Source organism: Dipodomys ordii, unplaced genomic scaffold, assembly GCF_000151885.1.
Source record: "Dipodomys ordii isolate 6190 unplaced genomic scaffold, Dord_2.0 Scaffold25, whole genome shotgun sequence".
Taxonomy (NCBI): Eukaryota; Metazoa; Chordata; class Mammalia; order Rodentia; family Heteromyidae; genus Dipodomys; species Dipodomys ordii.
In genome coordinates, this window is record NW_012267241.1 from 1,585,202 (window position 1) to 1,604,247 (window position 19,046).

Consider the following 19,046-nt stretch of genomic DNA (forward strand, 5'->3'; position numbering starts at 1 on the left):
CCGATTATGGAAGAGTAGCTTGTTAAATTATGCAGATGCATAACAAAATAGCAGGGTGGTATGGAACTACTTAAAACTATCCAGGTAAGTAAAGTCATGACCTTAGAAACCCTTATACAACAGTGTTCATCATGCTATTTGTTTTACTCTAGTGATCTCTTTCCTAGAGTCTTTTTGAAGAATCACAGACCTGGCTGCACTTAGATTACAGCTTCTTGTGATCTTTAACAGAGGGCCCAATTGAGCCCATTGGATTTCTGCCTGACTGAAACTGTGAAATAATTGAATTGCTTTAAGCTGCTAAGTTCAAGCTGGTGCTGTGTTACAGCAGCAATGGAAAATGTATACACATTCCATTTCTTTTCATATTTATGGCTGAGGTTAGCAGATAAAATGGTACACAAAACAGGTGGTGCTAAGTAGGACTAAACATTCTCACTGTGACAAACCAAATGGCAGGGGACAGAAATTACCTCCCCTTGGATAAAAAGAACTTCGAACTCCTGCGGGTGGTGTCTACCCAAAGAACATTCATTTTTCTTTAGGTGAAATTTGTATTTTTCTCACTTATCCACAAGAACTACATAATCCCACAACCTTATCTTCACCATCAAATCAAACTGTGGTCCAGCAGATTTCTGCCCCTCTGTCTATGTGCATGTTGAGAGATGGATTTAACTTCACCCCAGTGGGAGCATAATTGGGAAGGATCACTTAAAGAAAGAGACAGTTCTATAGCAATCTGCTGTTTTGTGTGTTTTGTGCTTGAATACATTATCCAAAGTGGAAATGAAAGGAAATAAACATTATTAGCAACTGTACTCTGAGCAATATCCTGTGCAATCCTGTGTGTATTCTACCTTTAGCTCTCAAAAGATTCTGTGTGGTAGGTATTAATAGTCTCATTTTTCAGATGAGGGAAAGAAGGATCAAAGAGACTAAGTTATCCAAGGTCATGTTACTAGTAAGTAGGAGATTTAGCAACCAAATCTACATCTAAGAGCTTGAACTCCTGGGCTTTTTTTTCTTCTTCTTCCTCTACTAGTGTGCCTTAGAAGTTACAGAATTCTTAAGCCAGTGCTTCTCAAAGTGCATGCCAGGAACCCATAGTGGTTTGCAAGGATCAATCTAACCAGTAATATCAGTCAGATGTGTACTCAGCATCATCTTGAGGATCATATAATCTACAAAGAGAATGGCAAGATTCTAATCTTCTAACAGCTCAAATTTGATCTGGGTGAGTCAAACATCTCTATGTAACATAAAGGTAAGTGGGACAAAATCAAACATAAATAAGCAGCAGAATAAAAGTGAATGTATTTGTTATGTCAGAGAGGCAGAAGATGCTCGTGGTTAAGAAACTAGTAGACTAGATTTGGAAATCAGATGGGGAAGGAGATGTTCTACACAAAGGATGCTATGTAGCGATTTGAGCCTAAGATGAAGGGCTAATTGTGGTATTTTCTATAAAATACAGAGGAGATTTAACAGGACTAAAGCAGAGGAATAAGCTGGAAATGATCAGGAAACAGTAAGAACTGTAAGTGTAGATAATAAAGAATCTTTGAAGCTAGATGATTTTGGACTTAATGTAGTAGGAATTGGTATTTCCACACCTGGCATCAATTATTCGTTTACCTATGATTACCTTCATGGGTGTTTCCTTAAGAATGACTACATTTTTCTCCTTCCATTTTAGTAGTGAAAAAAGTCTTCATTTAGTTTGAGCTGTAAGGGGGAAGTGGATACAATGGACTGTGGTTCTGGTTATTATTGCCAAAAGAATCAACAAAATGAAAAATAAAGTAGAGGTGATTGCTCAAGACTAAGAAGTTGCAGCCCTGGCCTGGGGGAAGTTCAGCCCACATAAATGAAGTTTTTCTGGAGTCATAGTAGCTTCCACAGGCCAAGTGAAGCTGACATGCTGTGATTGGAAATTACGAGAAAGAGCCAACACTCATGTCCTTGGTGGTATCAGAGGAAGGCACTCAGAAACAGGACTCCTATCTGTGACAGATCCCATGGGAAAGGAAAGGTTTCCTCTAAAGGTAAACTTCTACTGCAGTTGCAAAAATAATGGAATGACAGTCAAGGCAAAAAAGTATTTCTGGTAGCAAACCTTCTATGATACATGCATTGAGTATGGAAACGTTAGCTGTTGTCCTCTTTGCCTGATGTACTGCAGAAAGACTCAGCTTGGAAAAAGTATAGACATGTCTTACTTATGAAAGAGGACCTATGGACTTTACAACCTCACATTAGAAATATCCACAGATATATCAGGAAGGGAAATAACCAAGTTCTAGCCTAAAATTAATAGAATAGTTGATGCCTTAAGTACTCTGTTTTTAGTGACAGCAACTCATAACATATAACTAGTTAATTTATAGCTATAGCCAGTTAACCAGCCATAATTAAACTAGCTTTTGGTAGGGGGTGTGTATGTGTGTGAGGGAAAGAGAGAGAGGCAGAGAGAGAGAGAGAGAGAGAGAGAGAAGTAGGGGGAGAGGGAGGGAGGGAGAAGGAGGGAGGGAGAGAGAGAGGGAGAAGGAGGGAGGGAGGGAGGAAGGGAGAGAGAAGCATTTGTAATCATACTGGCTGGTTTCATTCTACATTGCTGAGGTGGACATGGGATTTCAACTTTTGGAAAACTCACTGCATCTCCCCTTGACAGAATCTGTGAAAATACATTCAACACTCAAGACTCTTAGGGGAAAAAATTGGAGAACGCTCTTTATTCCTTACTAATTTGAGTCCTTTCCAGTTACTGTCTCGGAAGTTGTCATTTTCTTGTGATTTTAGTTTCAGAGGACAGTTTGCTTTCATGTCCAATTGTTGCTGACTTTTTCTTTTAATACATTCTTCTAGTTGGGTAATAACACAAAATGCAGAAGGAAGGGTTAACTCGGTACAGTCTGGGACAGAGACAACTGCAAAGGCCAGGCAACAAAAGGAAGGAGAAAGAAGAAGAAGGGCTGGAGGAAACATGGGTTGGTTTATCCTAGCTCCCCTGGGGAGGCTTGGTGGAAAGGCAAGTGGGAGAGTTTTAAACATGGACCAGAGACCTGAGGAATTACATACTCAATAGTGCTTGTTTCTGAGCAGTGGCATGGTAGGTGATTTTATATTTTTCCTTAAAGGCTCTTGGAAACTTTCCACATTATCTTCACTATTAGCTATTTTTAACATGATAAAAGAAACAAATATTTTCCAAGTAATCATCAGCCATATGCTTATAAGCAGGAAATACAATTTTATTATTGCTGTCAGATAGATAAAAAAATAGTATTTAGCACTTAAGGGTTTTGTTATTTAGAAGACAAATTGGCATGGATCTGTAGGATTACAACACATCTCCTAAAAGAATGACCATGTGTCTTTACATATGGATAGCTGCATAGGATTGGGTCTTAGATTATTAAGCACTTGGTATTTTCCATGTGATAAGGAAAATAAGCTAAGATATATATGACAGCACACACACACACACACACACACACACACACACACACACACACACACACAGTGTTTTTCTAAAAACACTGGTCTTACTGGAATATAAGACAAATGGATAAAAAAACCATAGTTTTCATTACAATTCCATCAGGAAGGGTGTGAGGTCTTTATAACTATTTCCCATACTTCTGAGACATAGTCCAATTTCATGACATCCTGTATGACATGCTCTGTTGTCTTAATTCTTAGCCCATAGCCCTCTAAAGTCATATTTTTTGTAGGCTTACCAGTAGATATGTGAAGTCCCTCAACCTGTATAAAACCTTTCCTTAAAAGAACAACAGATTCAAATGTTAGCTTGAAACTTTTGTGACTAAGAACATTTTTGTTCTTCTCCGTGTTCTTGCTTTATACAGTTCTGTCTCAGGTAAGATAAAGGTTCTACATACAGAAATGGTCCCTCAGAGAGGGCTTGGCTGACACTGGCTTCAAAGAGCTGCTTATAAATAAAAACTAATAATAACTTGAGTAAAGACTAAATTAGCTATTCATGAGTGCCTTATTCTAGTCACCACAATTTCACTCACTAGCAAGAATTAGGGATAAATAATAAGTCCTATTATGGACTCTATAAGATTTACAAAATATAGTGGGTCTTACTAGATGGATGTGGTGATCCATCATATTTTCCTGTGCAAAACTGGCTGGGTGCCGGGTGCTGGTGGTTCACGCCTGTCATCCTAGCTACTCAGGAGGCTGAGATCTGAAGATAGAAGTTCAAAGCCAGCCCAGGCAGAAAAGTCCCTGAGACACCAATTAACCACCAGAAAACCAGAAGTGGCACTATGGCTCAAGTGGTAGAGCTGCTTGCCTTGAGCTGAAAAGCTGAGAGCCTGTGCCAAGGCCCAGAGTTCTAGCCCCACAATTGACAAGAAAAAACAAAACAAAACAAAAAAATAAACAACAACATTAAACTGGATGGGTGGCTTTGGCTGTTTTTTTTTTTTCAGTATTAGAAATCAAAGATAGGGCCTAGTACATGCTAGACAAGTGCTCCACCACATCTCCTACCCTGTGACGTTGGGATTTAATTTCTTTGTCTATCAGGTAGGAAAGCACAACTATTTCTGGCTTTCTGCTGGGCGGAAAATCATTTGAAGATGAAATAGAAATCATGTGCTTTGAAAAAAATAACACTGCTCAAACATAAGGAGTAACTGTGATAGACTTCAGATATTTCATCAACACGGGGTACCCCTGAGCTTCATTTTTACTCGTGGCTTATTTTTTTCTGTCTCCATTTCTCTCCTGACAAGTGGGGAGCCAAGCAGATCCTCCTCTTGGGACTTGCCCTTCCTCTCTGCTGCCCACCCCCTTCACGTATTCTTATCTAACCTGTACTAAGTCTATGTGCAAATAACCAATATCAACTTGCTTTTACAACACGCAACTTACTACTCTGTAAGGTGTTTTATGAGCTCTTTTCCCCCTTGGAATGGGTTTTTATTTCCAGCCATTAAATGTGTACATTCCTATTATTCTTTCTAATTGCTTTGTATATATGTCTGTGCCCAACCCTTGTGTCCTGATAGCTTTACAAGCTCCTGGAGGACAGATATTATTTCCTGCTACTTCCATCACTGCACCCAGCTCCTGGCACCAAGCTTAACACCTTGCAGGCTGAAGACCTTTTAACTTTGATTTATCCTTCTTTCCTGGACACCCTGCTCCCAGCAGTTCAGCCTATCACAAAGCCTTACTCATTCAACTGCTAAACTTCTCCTCACCTCCATCTCTTCACTCCTGTTGCCCATCCATCTTTGTGGTCTGCCCCTCTTCCTGTCCATTTTTATCCTTGTTGCCGGAATATTGGTTTGGGTTGTTGTTTAAAAAAAAATATGCAGCACTCTCCAAGATTTCACCCCAGAATTTTATCTTTCACTGATAATCTTGTCAACAGTTCAGATTCTGGATTCCCACTACACAAATGATTGACCACAAATGGATTCCAGCTGGCCCTAGTATGACACTTCAGTCTCTTCTTTGCCTTGCCGCCATTTCTTTTCTTGCAATGTTCCTAACCACTCTTGCAATGATGCTATTTGTTCGGTGACTGAAGAGCTCTCAATCACTTTTAAAATGAAAGTGTAATGTTCAATAGCAGATACTTTTATTTTTTAACAGGAGTGGCTCTTCCATACACATAGCTGATGACCATGGCACCATAAGAAAGAATGTTAAAATAGTCATTACCATGAAAAAAATTGCCAGGTGATCTATGGAGCAGAAAAGAAGGAGCCGTCTTAGAATCTCTTCCCTTTCTTCAGCAATGCAACTTTTCCCTATTTTATACATAGCTTTCATGGGAAGTGGAATGGAATAGTGAAAAGTATGTCTCAGACTTAAGACCTGCTGAAAATTGCAGTGTCACTATTTATAAGCTTTAGCAAAGATTTATTTTAGTCTAATAGGGTTTAAGTAGGGAGAAATGGAAAAAGGGAGAAACATTTCCTGTTTCCCATGCAGAAAATGGGAGTGAACAATTCTGCAGTGTCCCTTCTTAAGGGTTGACTTAACAAAAAACAAACAAGTCTCTTCAGAAGTTAGAAAGGGTTTCTCATACCACATAAATGTCTCCCATTTTGTACCTGAAGCCCATGTATTCCTGGAACTCACTTCCTCATTAACTCCCTACCACTTTCGTTTGGTAGAAAGCCCACTAAGACTTAAATGTATGAGGCATTTCAACACACGCATAGATTTTTAAACTTTCTATTGTTTTCAGGGTCACCAAGATGTTCACACACACCCTCATCTGTCCACACCTTTCATGGACACTGAAGCTTCTGGTTCTGTTCTCATTATGGAGTTTCACTCTTCCCTGGCACCCTCAGCTTTTCTCCAGCATTTCTGACCACCTTCCCTTATCTTTCCTGATTCCCTCTTACTCCATGGCTCTATTTAAGATAAGCTGTCAGGTCCATTCATCGTATCTTCTTTCTTCCATTCTCCATGATGCTGTCTTTTTGGCAAGTCCTTGCTCAGAACACATTGCCAGTCACTAACACTGAACAGTCCATTGCCTTACACACAAACAGGTATTTTTCTCTGATTTCTCTAATTTCACTCATGTGCCATGATTTTCCCAGGTGTCTGGGGAAACATCATGGAAACATATTTGACTTGAATTAGAGAAAGAGGTATAAATCAATGATTTTTTTTATGAGATGCTTGGGCTTGGATACTTGGCTAAAAATGATACCTTTCAGGGTGAAGTGATGAAATGAAGGAGTCCGGGCACTTGATGGGTACTATCTAAACAAGTGAGTAGGTAACTGTAGTGCAGCAGGGAGAATGCAGGGAAAAGGCAAAATTTTCCAACACAGATTAGGAGAAGCAGACAGTGGCCAGGGAATAAAAAGTACAATTCATTTTGTGATTTTTACTAGTTTAAAAAGTGTCTTCTTACTCTCTACAACTTCTGGATATAAGAAAATGGCAGTCCGACATTCTTTCCTTACATTATTTGCCGGGATCCTCTAACTGCCTAGCAAGGTCTCAATAAAATAAGACTAAGTACTGTTTTCCAAATAGTTTTGAGGTATTTCACCTAAATACCTTTGCTCAGATGGTTTTCTGTGCAATTTCAACTTGTTCTCTTCCTCTTTTTTTCCCCCAATTACATTCCCTTGAATTTAGCTATTTTCTTTGAGTATTACAATGGCTAGATCCCAAGTCTAGCAAGTGTGCATTACTTATTACTTGTTCATTTATAAAGTGAGGGCAGGTTTACTAGTTTTCCTCCAACGATGCTTTCCCTATCTTTGCCCACTAAAAGGGCAGCCTTTGGAAGGCATGCCGTACTCCATTTCCAGCCAAGAAAGGCTCCATGTCCTATCAAACTGTGTCTGTAGAAATTATAGCTTCTCTGCACCCACACCTGGGCCTGCATAATTCCCTAGTCTCACAGAGATATAAATAAAAGCCTCTAACAGGACAGGAGGACATTTGCCAACAGTGAGAAGATAAATGGCCCAGAGACTTCATACTCCAAAGGTGAAACTGCTTGATTTCTGATGTCAGTGTTGCACAAGAGATACTCTGAGTCTAGACCTGTGTGTGTGTGTGTGTGTGTGTGTGTGTGCGCGCGCGCGCGCGCACGCGCTTTAAAAATCTTTGTTGCCAGAAAGTTATGGGTTACAACATTTGATTAATTCTTGGTTTCCAAAAGGAAACCTTAGGAGGAACCTTGGGAGTCCCAATAAAATAAGTATGTGCAATTGTTAGGACAGGAAAGGGAAAATATGACTTCCATCAGAGCCCACAAAGATCATTTGCAGTCCCAAACATGGGTCCCCTGAGATGGCCTGGAGACCAAATTATTGTCAAAGAGATGCTTACCTTTTACAACTGCTCACAGAAAAAGAAAACATAAAGCTTAACATCTCTCCCACGGTTCACCTTTCAGGTTTTTGTTTTCTTTTATTTTCTACTCCCTTCTTCTCCCTGATTTTAAGCTTCTCAGTCTGAAACTGTTTAAATCAATTAGGTATGTATCATTATGTCAAGACTTGACCTTCTTTAGGCTCAGTAGGCTAAGCAAGATGGGGTATTTCTTCTATGTTACTAAGATTCTTGAACATGGCTCTGTCTGCTCTCTATTAGTGCTCTATACCGTTTATAAGATGATGCTCATTGTTTTAAACTACACAAGGAGCAAGTAATATGTCAGGTAGGAATCAGGTATGAGGAGTCTCATCTTTTCTAAAGGTGAAGTCAAAATCTAAGTGAAGTGGCTGGAGCCAAACAAGAATGGGAAGAGGCCCAAAGATTAATACATGTACCAGAAGGTGGTTCTAAAACTTGACCGCACAACTCTTTTGGGGGCAATGTGGACAATAATTTGGGCAGTGTTTTCTTATTGCTTATTCTCCCTGTGTGTATTTATGTAAACAAGTTCATATTCACTTTTAAATTCTTCTGGAGACTTTCTGAATCCTAGATTAGAAGATCCGGTTCAATCCTTGTAAAGTCACATTTGGGAAACTGAGAGTCGGAACAAGTGGTTAGTGTACGTATGGAGGATACAAGACTTGGACAGTACCCACAATCCCACTTACAGTGCATGGCAGCCATTATACTTATTTAAGTCTTTAGTTATTCCTATTCAGGGATCCAGAATTTAGCCTAGCTTAAGGTTATGAAGACAAGACTTCATCAGCTTTCCATTTAGGGTTCTCTTTTCTCCTAGTCTTCACATCATCTTTTTGCTTTTATTCCATTTTTCAGAATATTCCTCCCATATTTCTTCTGTATAGCTTTTGTCACATTTCATCACATGGTTAATTCCCTCTTCTGGATGGCTGCTTGGGGAAGGTTTTTGTATTGCCTTTGGCTTGGGTATCCTTTTCCTGATGCTGAGTGACAGCAGAGACTGCCTCCCAAAATACCCCACAGTGCTGATAAGAGGAGCTGGCAAAGGGCAAGACAGAAGGCACAACAAGAGGTGGAGCAGGCCAGGCTCAAGGGAGTCCAGCTACCTATATGGCAGGATTCTGATATCTGGGAGGAGAGTTCAGGATTAATTCTCAGCATCCATTCATCATGAGGCAAATACTTAGGGACTAGGGATGGCTATTTTGCTTAACAATGACATGCAAATTTACTCTTCTCATTGTATTTTCATTATCTGATAGGAGCATGGACAGCAATGGTAGTAATATGTCAGTACCTGGCATCATTTTAGGCTACAGTATTATGCCAAGACTCTTTCCAAATAGTCTCAACAGGAAGAACATCATTCATCCTCGAGTCTTCTACCACCTATGGGAATTTGGCAGTTTCCCATTGAACAGGTTTGTTCTTCTGGGAACCTGCTGCATATGTGAGAGACAGCAATGCCTGGTGACAGAGAGCCTCGAATTTGGCCTGATAGAGCTCCTTCCAATTCTGAGACCAAACTTTCCCACCATTTATCCATTGCTTTTAAGCCCCAGGAAAATATGGTTTAACAAATGGATATTTAGCAGACAGTATGCTTTTAGAAAACAAGCCAAAAGAGTCACTGCCTTCTGAAAACAAAGAATCAGAAAGAGTGAAATATGGAAAAATGAGAGAAGTCTGTATCTCCACTAACCTCTAGGTGTGTTGTACAGGAGCTCATAAGACAATGCAGACATCTGCTGAGCCAGGGAATGCAGAGTGAAGGATTTTTTTACCCCCCGCACAGGAAAGAGGAAATGGAGTGTGCAACTGCTGTCCTTGCTAAATGGGGTCTCTAATTCCTCTCTCCATAATGGTAATGACTTGCTTCTTCAGCTCTGATCTCAGAGAATGCTCCAAGCTCTCTCTCTCTCTCAACTCAGCTCCTAAATCTGGTCCTCAAGAAGCTAATGAATCCCATCTATAGTTGTACTGCATCTATTTTAGAGAAGGATAGTTCATGTAAAATTGGGTGTTCAGATGTGGAGCAAATAAATACCGACTGGGGAGGGGAAGGTAGAGGAAGTCAAGGGAGGGGATTGCAGACGCTTATTTCTAATCATGACCCTCACGATCATCCAGCAAAGCCAACAACTCCAGCTGGAGCAGAGCAGACTCTGGAAGCTCTTAATGACTCCAGTAACAGCCTCATCTCATCATCCAGTCTTTTCATGGAGCTTCACACTCTTGGGCAAGTCTCATCGTTAAGGTGAATATTATTCATAAGGTCTTTGCAAACTCTGACACTGAGCTCCAAGTGCTACTAAACATATTTTTTCCCTGTTGATGCTTTTCAGAAGTAGAGGGAATATTTATATTATATACATGGAGAGGCCAAACCTTAAAAACAAGAGAAGCAGATAATCTGTCCTATTCTAGGAAGGTATTCAATAGATGACATAGGATGTAGAAGTCACCAGCAATTATAATTCATTAATGTATTCATTAATAAACCATGCCATAAAGAGAAAGGTAAAACAGCAGTGATAACTTAGAAAACTGGCAAGAAGAAGAGAAGAAAGTTGAGCTCTGGAGAAGTTTCCAAGCTGGTATTTAGCAGTGGCTGGGCCATAAGCATTTCTTCATGATTGGTTAGGGACTGAATAAAAGGATGGATTCTTTCCTTCTTAGTCTTTTCTGCGAGCATCACATGATTGCTGCACAAACACCATAGGGAGGTGCATACCTTCCAGAGGATGAATAGGAGCCTGAAAGGAAAGCCAATAGTGACACAGAGGAGTACTTGATTGGCAACCAGGATCTGTGTCCAGGCTTCTTTACTAGCTGTGTGATGAGTTTCAGTTCACTGGGTTCAGTTCTGGCTTGCTTAGAACCAAAAGGGATACTTATTTGAACCTGGACAGAAGACTCTTGATGCTTAATTTTGGAATATAAATTGACCACCCCTAATTTGCAAGTCTGAAATCTGGAATGTTTTAAAATCTGAAACTTTTTGAGCACCAATAGGATAAAACAATTGAAAAAAATCCTGATCATATATAAGCTTGGTTTCATGAACAAAATTATTAAAAAGTATCATACCAAATCACTGTGAGGCTATGTAGACAAAGTACATATGAAATATAAATGAATTTTGTGTTTAGACTGAGGTCTTATTCCCAAGATATCTCATTATATAGATGGAAATATTTCCAAAACCTCCCCTAAAACATGAAATCTCAAACATTTCTAGTCCTAAGCATTTTTGATATAGTCTATTCAACATATGTCTGTTTGTTAACATTGGAGAAAGTGTATTATTTATGAAGCAATGAATTATACATAGGTTTAAGGACTGAAACACAATATCCATGAGAGTTCTGACCTTAATCCCTTGAGTGACAAATGGGCAGAGAAATCCTAAAGGACCAGGAAAACCATACCTTAGCCACACAGCACATTTCTAACAGGAGTAGGCTTAGCACCCAGTTCTGCAGACTGAATCTAGCTTTCTTTCTTGAAGTAGATATAGTTTGGATGTGAAGTCAAGCAAAATCCAGCAAATTGAGCACAGAAAGACTGCTAATTCTTCTCTTCTCTAACCCTGGAGAATGTCCACCACTATGACAACTTATGAACTAGTAGCAATCTGGGGCAATCATTAGGTGTGTAATCATATTTCTTTCGGTAATCTGTTGTCCTAGACATTATCTTTCATTACTCTTATTCTTACTTGCCCTACTTATCAATTCCCCAAAGCGGGGGGAGATGAATGAGGGACATGGGTCATGTGACAAAGGTGAAACATAATACCCACAGGACTAGTCTTTTAAACCCAGGCTTTGGACACAGAGGGTTTCACACTACCTGGGAAAAGAGGAACACTAGATATGTTATGGTTTCTACAACTCCAGGAACGGGTTTCTACTATTCTAGTAAATACATGCTTTCTTCACAGACATCATGTTTTAACATTTATGAGACAGAAATACAGGCATAGGTTGGCCCAAGTGTAAGGCTCCAAGGACAGGAAAAAAAATCTGAAGGGGTGATGAAGTTGTAAAAGAAATTCTGCTGAAAATCCACAAGAAGTGTTCTTGGGAACAATGAAGACTTTGAAGATCTGTGAGCCAAATTTCAATTCAGTGGACATGTTAAGAGATACAACAGCTATGTTCTGCAGGGATAGGAGGAATTGAACACCTTTCGGAGAAACCCTTTCCCTCTAGTGCAGGGAAGTGAAAAGTGTGTGAATGTGGTCAAGGCCTCATGTTGAGGACCTGATTTTTGGCATTGTCTCAAATGCTCACGAACCAATAAAGAACAATATGACCTGGGCTTATTCCATATCTTTTACCAAGGTCAAAATATGGCATCAACCCAGATGCCTCTCAGTGGATGATTGGACCAAGAAAACCTGATATATACACACAATGAAATTCTACTCATCCATCAGAAAGGATGCTATTGTGCTATTTGAAAGGAAATGGAAAGACTTGGAAAAATTACATTAAGCGAAGTAAGCCAGACCCAAAGAAACACAGGTTGCATGGTTTTCCTCATTTGTGGTGACTAGAATGTGCCAATAAATCTACAAGTAAACACATTAGATTGTAAAAATAAAAATACAATGGGACATGATAAATTATACAGATCTCTAGACAGTCGCAAAGTAAGACCAAAGAAGGATACTCATGGGAACGGATCACAAAAGATTAATAGTTATGTGCATATGATCATATAAAATAATATTTTATAAAATGAACTCCAAAAGTGGAAATGAGACTTTCTTTGTTGCTAAGAAAAGAACAATATGATCTGGGGGCTGTGGCTCCCTGGCCAGAGAGACTTCAGTATTCCCTGATCACTGGCTTCCAATGATTTTGTGGGAGACTCACATAGGATATCACTTGAAGTGGCAACATATGAAAAGTAATTCCCACTTAACTGTGGTATTCTTGGTATTTCTAATTAGTTTTAGAGGCTTTATGCAAATGGTAAACTATACCATGAGATCGGGACCTGAGGACCTGTGAACAGCATCTTTAATAAAAAACATAAATACAACAAACATGGTTGTAGCCTAGGCAGCAATCAATTGGGAGCTGACTCTAGTGTGTACAATTTTCCAGGAAATAGCTCCAGCAGAGGAAAGACAGTAAACACCAAGTAAGCAACGTATGCCAATATGTAAGGATGTCTATTTAGCCAATATCTATTTAGTTGCCATCTCTTTGTAAACTAGTAAGCATAATATGCCCTAGATGGCTGGCATCCAACAGCGCAAAGCCCAGCAATTAAACAACTAGTGATCCAAATCGGGTGGAAAAACTTGGCCTTACCTGGAGACATAGAAGAGTCATAAGCACTTCTTTCCTTGCGGTTCATCTTGAAGGCTTGGATGTCCTTTTCCCTGTACGTCCCAAAGCCTTCAAAGCTCCTCCTTTTACTCCCACTCAGGTCACTGTCCCACTTGTCATTCGAAGGGTTCATTTCATTGAACACATCTAGGCTTTCTGATCTTGTGCTGCCACTGTCCCCACTACTTCCAGAATACCTTTTAGCACACGAGTCCACAGGCTCACTGCTCAAATCGCCTTTGTCCTTGGCCTGCGTCCAATGCTGCGCATCACAAAGTGACAGTGTAGACAGAGTGTCCACCTCAAAGTTGTTCTTGGAAACTTTGTGGCTGGCTTCACTGGGCTGGTGCTTCTGTTTCTCCTTATGCTTGCTCTTCTCACCCACCATTGGGAGCTCTTTGTCTGCACTGCTCAGCCGCTCACTCAGGAGGCTGGAGAAGCCGGTGGCTTTGCTTGCAAAGAGACCACTCAGGTTGTCATGGGTCCCTAAGATCCGATCTTCCTTGTGCTTATGCTTGTGTTTGTGTTTCCTCTTGTGGAGCCGACTGCTGGCCAGAGTGGCCCCGCCCACCTTGGGAGGGTTCAGCGATGGCTGGATATCACTGAGACCCATGCTCACAGGCCCCTGTAGATGTACTCCATGCTTTGCTTTATGTTTAGCTGCCCCGGACATCTTCACATGGGAGCTTGTGTGAAACTGAGGTGGTGGCACTGTTGGCCTCATGAATGGGGAGGCTGCTCCAAGCGTGTGCGACAGGTACAGAGGCGCTGGGTACTGACCGTAGTAACCGAGGTTCATCATAGGCATTGATGTGTAAGGCATTCCATAGGGTGCATAGTAACTTCCACTGGGAATAGGGTAGCTGAACCCTTGTAAAAAAGGCACCTTTGTCATGGTGTCATTGGTTTTTGCAGGCCTACCACGCTTCTTCTTTGACTTCAAGTCTGAAGTCCTGCGAAGATAGAGCAACGGGTCATACTGGATATATGGCACCGGGTAGTAGTGGTCAAAATTAATCCGAAAAATGCTGGGATATGGATTCTCATGGTAAAAGGTGTAGCTCCTGTGGGAGACCCTGAACACCTGGAACTTGGTGATGAGTTCTTCCAGCTCGGCTAGAAACTGGAGATCATCACGATTTTGCAGGCTTTTCCGTTTCCTCTTGTGCTTTGGCTTTTTGAGGCTTTCATGGGCCAGAAAGGTATCCACGATGAGGTGCTTCTGCCGGTGGCCATGGCGGTTCTTTGTGCTGGTGTCAGACGGAATGGCCTCCGGGTTGTCCAGGGAGCAGAAGTCAAAAGAATACCTCCGCCGGGACTCGGAACTCTTTTCTGCTTGGTCAGACGTGCTGTTGTTGTCTGTCCCAATGCCACTGTCGCTTGGGATGGTCTCTTCACTGTGGGACTCGCTCACAGGGGACAACGTGATTTCCTTCAGGGAGCCGATCTCGCAAAGGTGTGAAGGGGAGTTGGCCATCAGCCTGGGCGGAGACAGCTTCCAGGTTCCACTGTGTATTCCCTTTTGGGTTTTGGTTGGAAGAGCACTGATGGGCTGGAGATTTGGCATAGTTTTCAACTCTGAAAAACTGGTTTCAGTGCTGGCGGGGCTCAGGTTGCCATTGGACCCCCCTAACTGTGTGGAAAGGGAGTGCATAGCTGCTGGTGAAGACGCCACAAGTGACTGAAAGTTGGAAGGCACGGCTGGAACATCCGGCTGGCTAGAAACAGGCCTGGGGTGCTTGATGGCTGTTTTGGGTTCTTCCGACGGGGGCGGTAGCTCTGTTCTTGGCTTCCTGCCCCTCTTCTTGCCAATGTAGATGGTTCCTCTCTTACTAACGTTGATCTGCTTGCCCAGTTTGCTTTCGATTGCTGTTGCTGCAGGACTGGTCTCTGGGGGAGCTTTGGCCTTCAGAGCCATGCTACTGGAGCAAGACAAGATCTGGTTCAAGATGTTTTTCCTCTTGAGTGTCTTCATCTTATTGATCGTTTTGATGGTCTTCTTATCCAGCACACCAAGCTTTCCAACTTTCTTGTGAAATTTCATCTCATTCATGGGTTTATCCTCTCCTGGTACTAGCTGGGCCAACTTAGCTAAATTGCGTCGTCTCTTTCTTTTCTTGGTGCCTGGAAATTCTCGGCTGATGGGACTCACTGGGCTGGTGGAAGTACCCTCGTGGATTGTCTCTACTGTGAGCAAAGGTTGCTTCTTTGGTCGTCCCCGCTTCTTTTTGACTGGAGTGATCACAGTAAGACTATCTGTGTTGGTGTAGAGAGGGCTAGAGGGGGTGATGGGATAAGCAGATGGTGGTTCCACCATCAGTTTATCAGAAGAGGCCATGACGGCCTCTCGAAGCATACTGGTGGGTTTGGGTTTGCTGCATGTCCACCTCCGTTTGGCTGCAAACTTTGGATGTTGGATTTCTGGCAGCTTTCTGGATGGAGAGTGATCTGGGCGCGATGGAGGAGTCATGAGCATGGATGGCTTTCGCTGCTTAGAAATACCTCCAGGAATCATTTTCTCGGTATTCCCACTGGTCTCAAGGCTGATGGATGGAGACTCATTCTCTATCATTTTGCCCAACTTGGGGATTCGGGAGTCTTTCTTGTTTCCCTCTGAGTTAGAAAGTATCCTGCTAACGACTTCGCTGCTCATAGCTATTCCAGAAGCCAGGGCTTTCTCTGGGATGATCTTTTCTACCACTGCTTTAATGGTTTGTCTCTTTTTCTTCTTATGGCTGCTTGGGTCTAGAGAGGGTGCCTTGATGGGAATGGTAATCCGAACATGACTAGAATCATTTTCAGGATTACTGGCAGAACTCATGTTCTGCCTGGCTGGTGATGCTTCTTGGGCATTATCTGCAGAGTAACCCTCCCTTTTCCCTTCTGTGTTATCAAATACTTTCTGAGCATTCTTGACCCAATCCAGATCTGGATTTGGTATGGTTTGACTAATCACATCTTTTTTATTAGACTTTTTCTTGCTGCCTATCATAGGTGGTTCTGGGGGCTCTTTTGTTCCTCCACCATCTTGGTCGCCCAAGGGTTGGAGTCCATTGGATTCTGCAGAGCTGCTAGGAGGGGCTGGTGAGGTGTGGCTGCTGGGGGATGGAACCACACCTCCCAAAAGCAGATCTTTGCTGTTGCCAGACAGCTGACTCCATGTGTTCCCTGCACTGCCTTTCTTACCCTGGGATTTTGCAAAAGAAGCCACAGTTTCAAGAGCAGGGATCTTGCTGGTGCTTGTAGTGTCTCTACCAGACTCTGGACTGATGAAGCAATTCTGAGTGGTAGGTCCACTGTCAGAGCTGGCGGACCAGTCCATGTGATTCTGGCTGCTGCTTTTTTGCTGGTGCTTTGGTTTTAAGGTGTCACTGGTGAAGTCCTGTGGGAGGCCTGGGTCATAATGGAGAGTCGAGTGTTTCTGAGGCCTCTCATAAGCCTGAAGGAAAGAAGAGGAGAAAGAGAGACAGAAATATGAGCAACTTAACAAACAAAAAACAATGTCAAAGGGCTTCACTATTTGTAATAGGGAAACAAATGACCATGTTAATAACTCTCTTACTTCTAGATTCTTTACAGAGGTTTTACAGGGGTAGTGAACATGAGTGTCACTGCTTTTGAACATTAAAAGGATGCCTTCATTGCTGTCTTTCTCCTCTAACAAAAAGACTGATCTAGCTTGATTTAATACAACCTGTGGGTAAAGGCTGTTTAGGGAACAAAGAGGAGAAACACGGAAGTATTTCATGGAAACTTCAAATTTTTGTTGATGCTAGGCATGTTGCTGTATTTAGGAGTTAATATTCTAAGAGACCCGCAAGCTTATATGAGGCATTTATTATTCTTTGTGGATTTCTTGAATTTCCTAGATAAATGTACCCAAAACAAATCATTGCTATTCAAGATCCCTTTTCTGCTCATTGGGAACTGGTTTTCCTACAAGAATGAATGAATGAATGGTCTTTAGCATATTCCCTAGAAATGAATTCTCCATTAGGAACAGCAGGATTTGTCAGAACATAATCAGTGTCTATAAAAATCACAAATGAAATATAACATAAATACAACTTTTTGATATTTTAAAAGTACTTTTAATATTTATATACATATGTATATGTCTGTCTATCTATCTATCTATCTATCTATCTATCTATCTATCTATCTATCTATCTATCTATCTATCTATCTATGCTCTCATTTTTCCAGGCAGATTTTTTCCCCCATTTTTCTGATCCTGAGGCTTGAACTTGAGGCCTGGATGTTATCTCTGAGCCACTTTGTGCTCAAGGCTAGCACTCTATCACTTGAGCCACAGTGCCACTTCTGGCCTTTTCTGAGTAGTTGATTGGAGATTAGTCTCTCATGGACTTTTCTGCCCAGGCTGGCTTTGAATCATGATCTCCCAGATCTCAGCCTCCTGAGTAGCTAGGATTATAGGTGTGAACCACCAGCACCCAACTCTAGGAAGATTTTTAAGCCATTCTACTAGCATGAAGAAACATTCCTTGAAGTTTATTGTAAGTCTCATTTGTATATACAGTGTTGAACTTACTGGATACATTAGTTTACAATATATTACAGAAGGGAAAATATTAGTAAACTGAAGAAAGCTTTGGATCATAGTTCCACTCAGAAGTATAAAATGATTGTATAATAAAGTTAATAATTTTAGCCTATAATATCTATTTATCTATCATTTATCTATCAATCTGCTATTGATGCTATAAAATTTATACTTGATTAGAAAATACTTCTTATAGTTCCAGTGGAAAAATATGCATTGTGGGTAAAACTCAATACTTTAATGCAACCAAGGTTTCCTTCACATTAGTTTCTAAAATCTCAAGTATTTTTTGTATCCCTGAAATCTAGCTTACTTTAACATCCATGCACTATATTTTCAAACTGTAAGATAGGCTCCTCCAACAAAGTCTACAAATGCCCAGAAAAAGATGAAGGATATATAATTATTTAATATAGCTCGTCTTCTAATTTATGGTAGAAACACTACCATCATCAACATATAGAGAATTAATCTTGCCACTGAATATGGTTAGTAGGTATATTGCTATAGCTATAGGCTTCTACTTATTTATAGCAAAAATATTAAGTGCTAGTGACTTACTTTTTATGAATCACAGTTTTGCTAATTCATTGTTAATACTATTATGTGTTTGCTCACAGGATCACTGATCCAGTAAAAGGCTTTAAGATTCTATTTTCTTTTTCTTTAGCATGATGCTTTATTACTCATGTGATTTCAAAGAGTTGGTATAGGTGACTATAAAAAGTTACAGTGAAATCCAAGATATGAAACAAGAGATTTTTCTTTGTTGTTTTTAATGTACTATGTGAAGTTATTTTTTTTCTTTTTCCCTTCTTTGATTTATCCTTTGTTGTCACTGTATTTGATTTTGGTAGCCTGTGTACTGTATATATATATATATATATATATATATATATATATATATATATATATATATATTGTATATGTGTTTATCTGAATTAGGGAAGAGAAGGAGAACAAAATGGAGAGACAAAGGATAAAAGATGAACCAATGCAACAGCTATATTCACAAGCCAGTGTGTTGGAAATGAATTTTACAACTTGTGGGGGGCCCCGCATTGGCAGTGAGGAAAAGTGGGAGAAAAAGGAGGTAGGAGTAACAATGTTTGACAAGAAATGTACTCACTACCTTACTATGTAACTGTAACCCCTCTGTACATAACCTGACAATAACATTTTTTAAAAAGTGACAGTGCAACAAAATATGTATATTGTTGGTTTGGAATTGAGTTACTGGTCCA

The 19,046-nt window shown here is 40.6% G+C and overlaps 1 protein-coding gene across 2 annotated transcripts in view; it reads right to left on the reverse strand.

Moving 5' to 3' along the window:
- Nucleotides 1-19,046, reverse strand: part of Setbp1 (SET binding protein 1) — a 348,122-nt gene that overhangs the window by 86,903 nt on the left and 242,173 nt on the right. For both annotated transcript variants that reach the window (XM_013014934.1, XM_013014935.1), the window contains exon 4: nt 13,221-16,677. In XM_013014934.1, the coding sequence (XP_012870388.1) occupies nt 13,221-16,677 (3,457 nt within the window). The remainder of the gene's footprint in view (nt 1-13,220; nt 16,678-19,046) is intronic.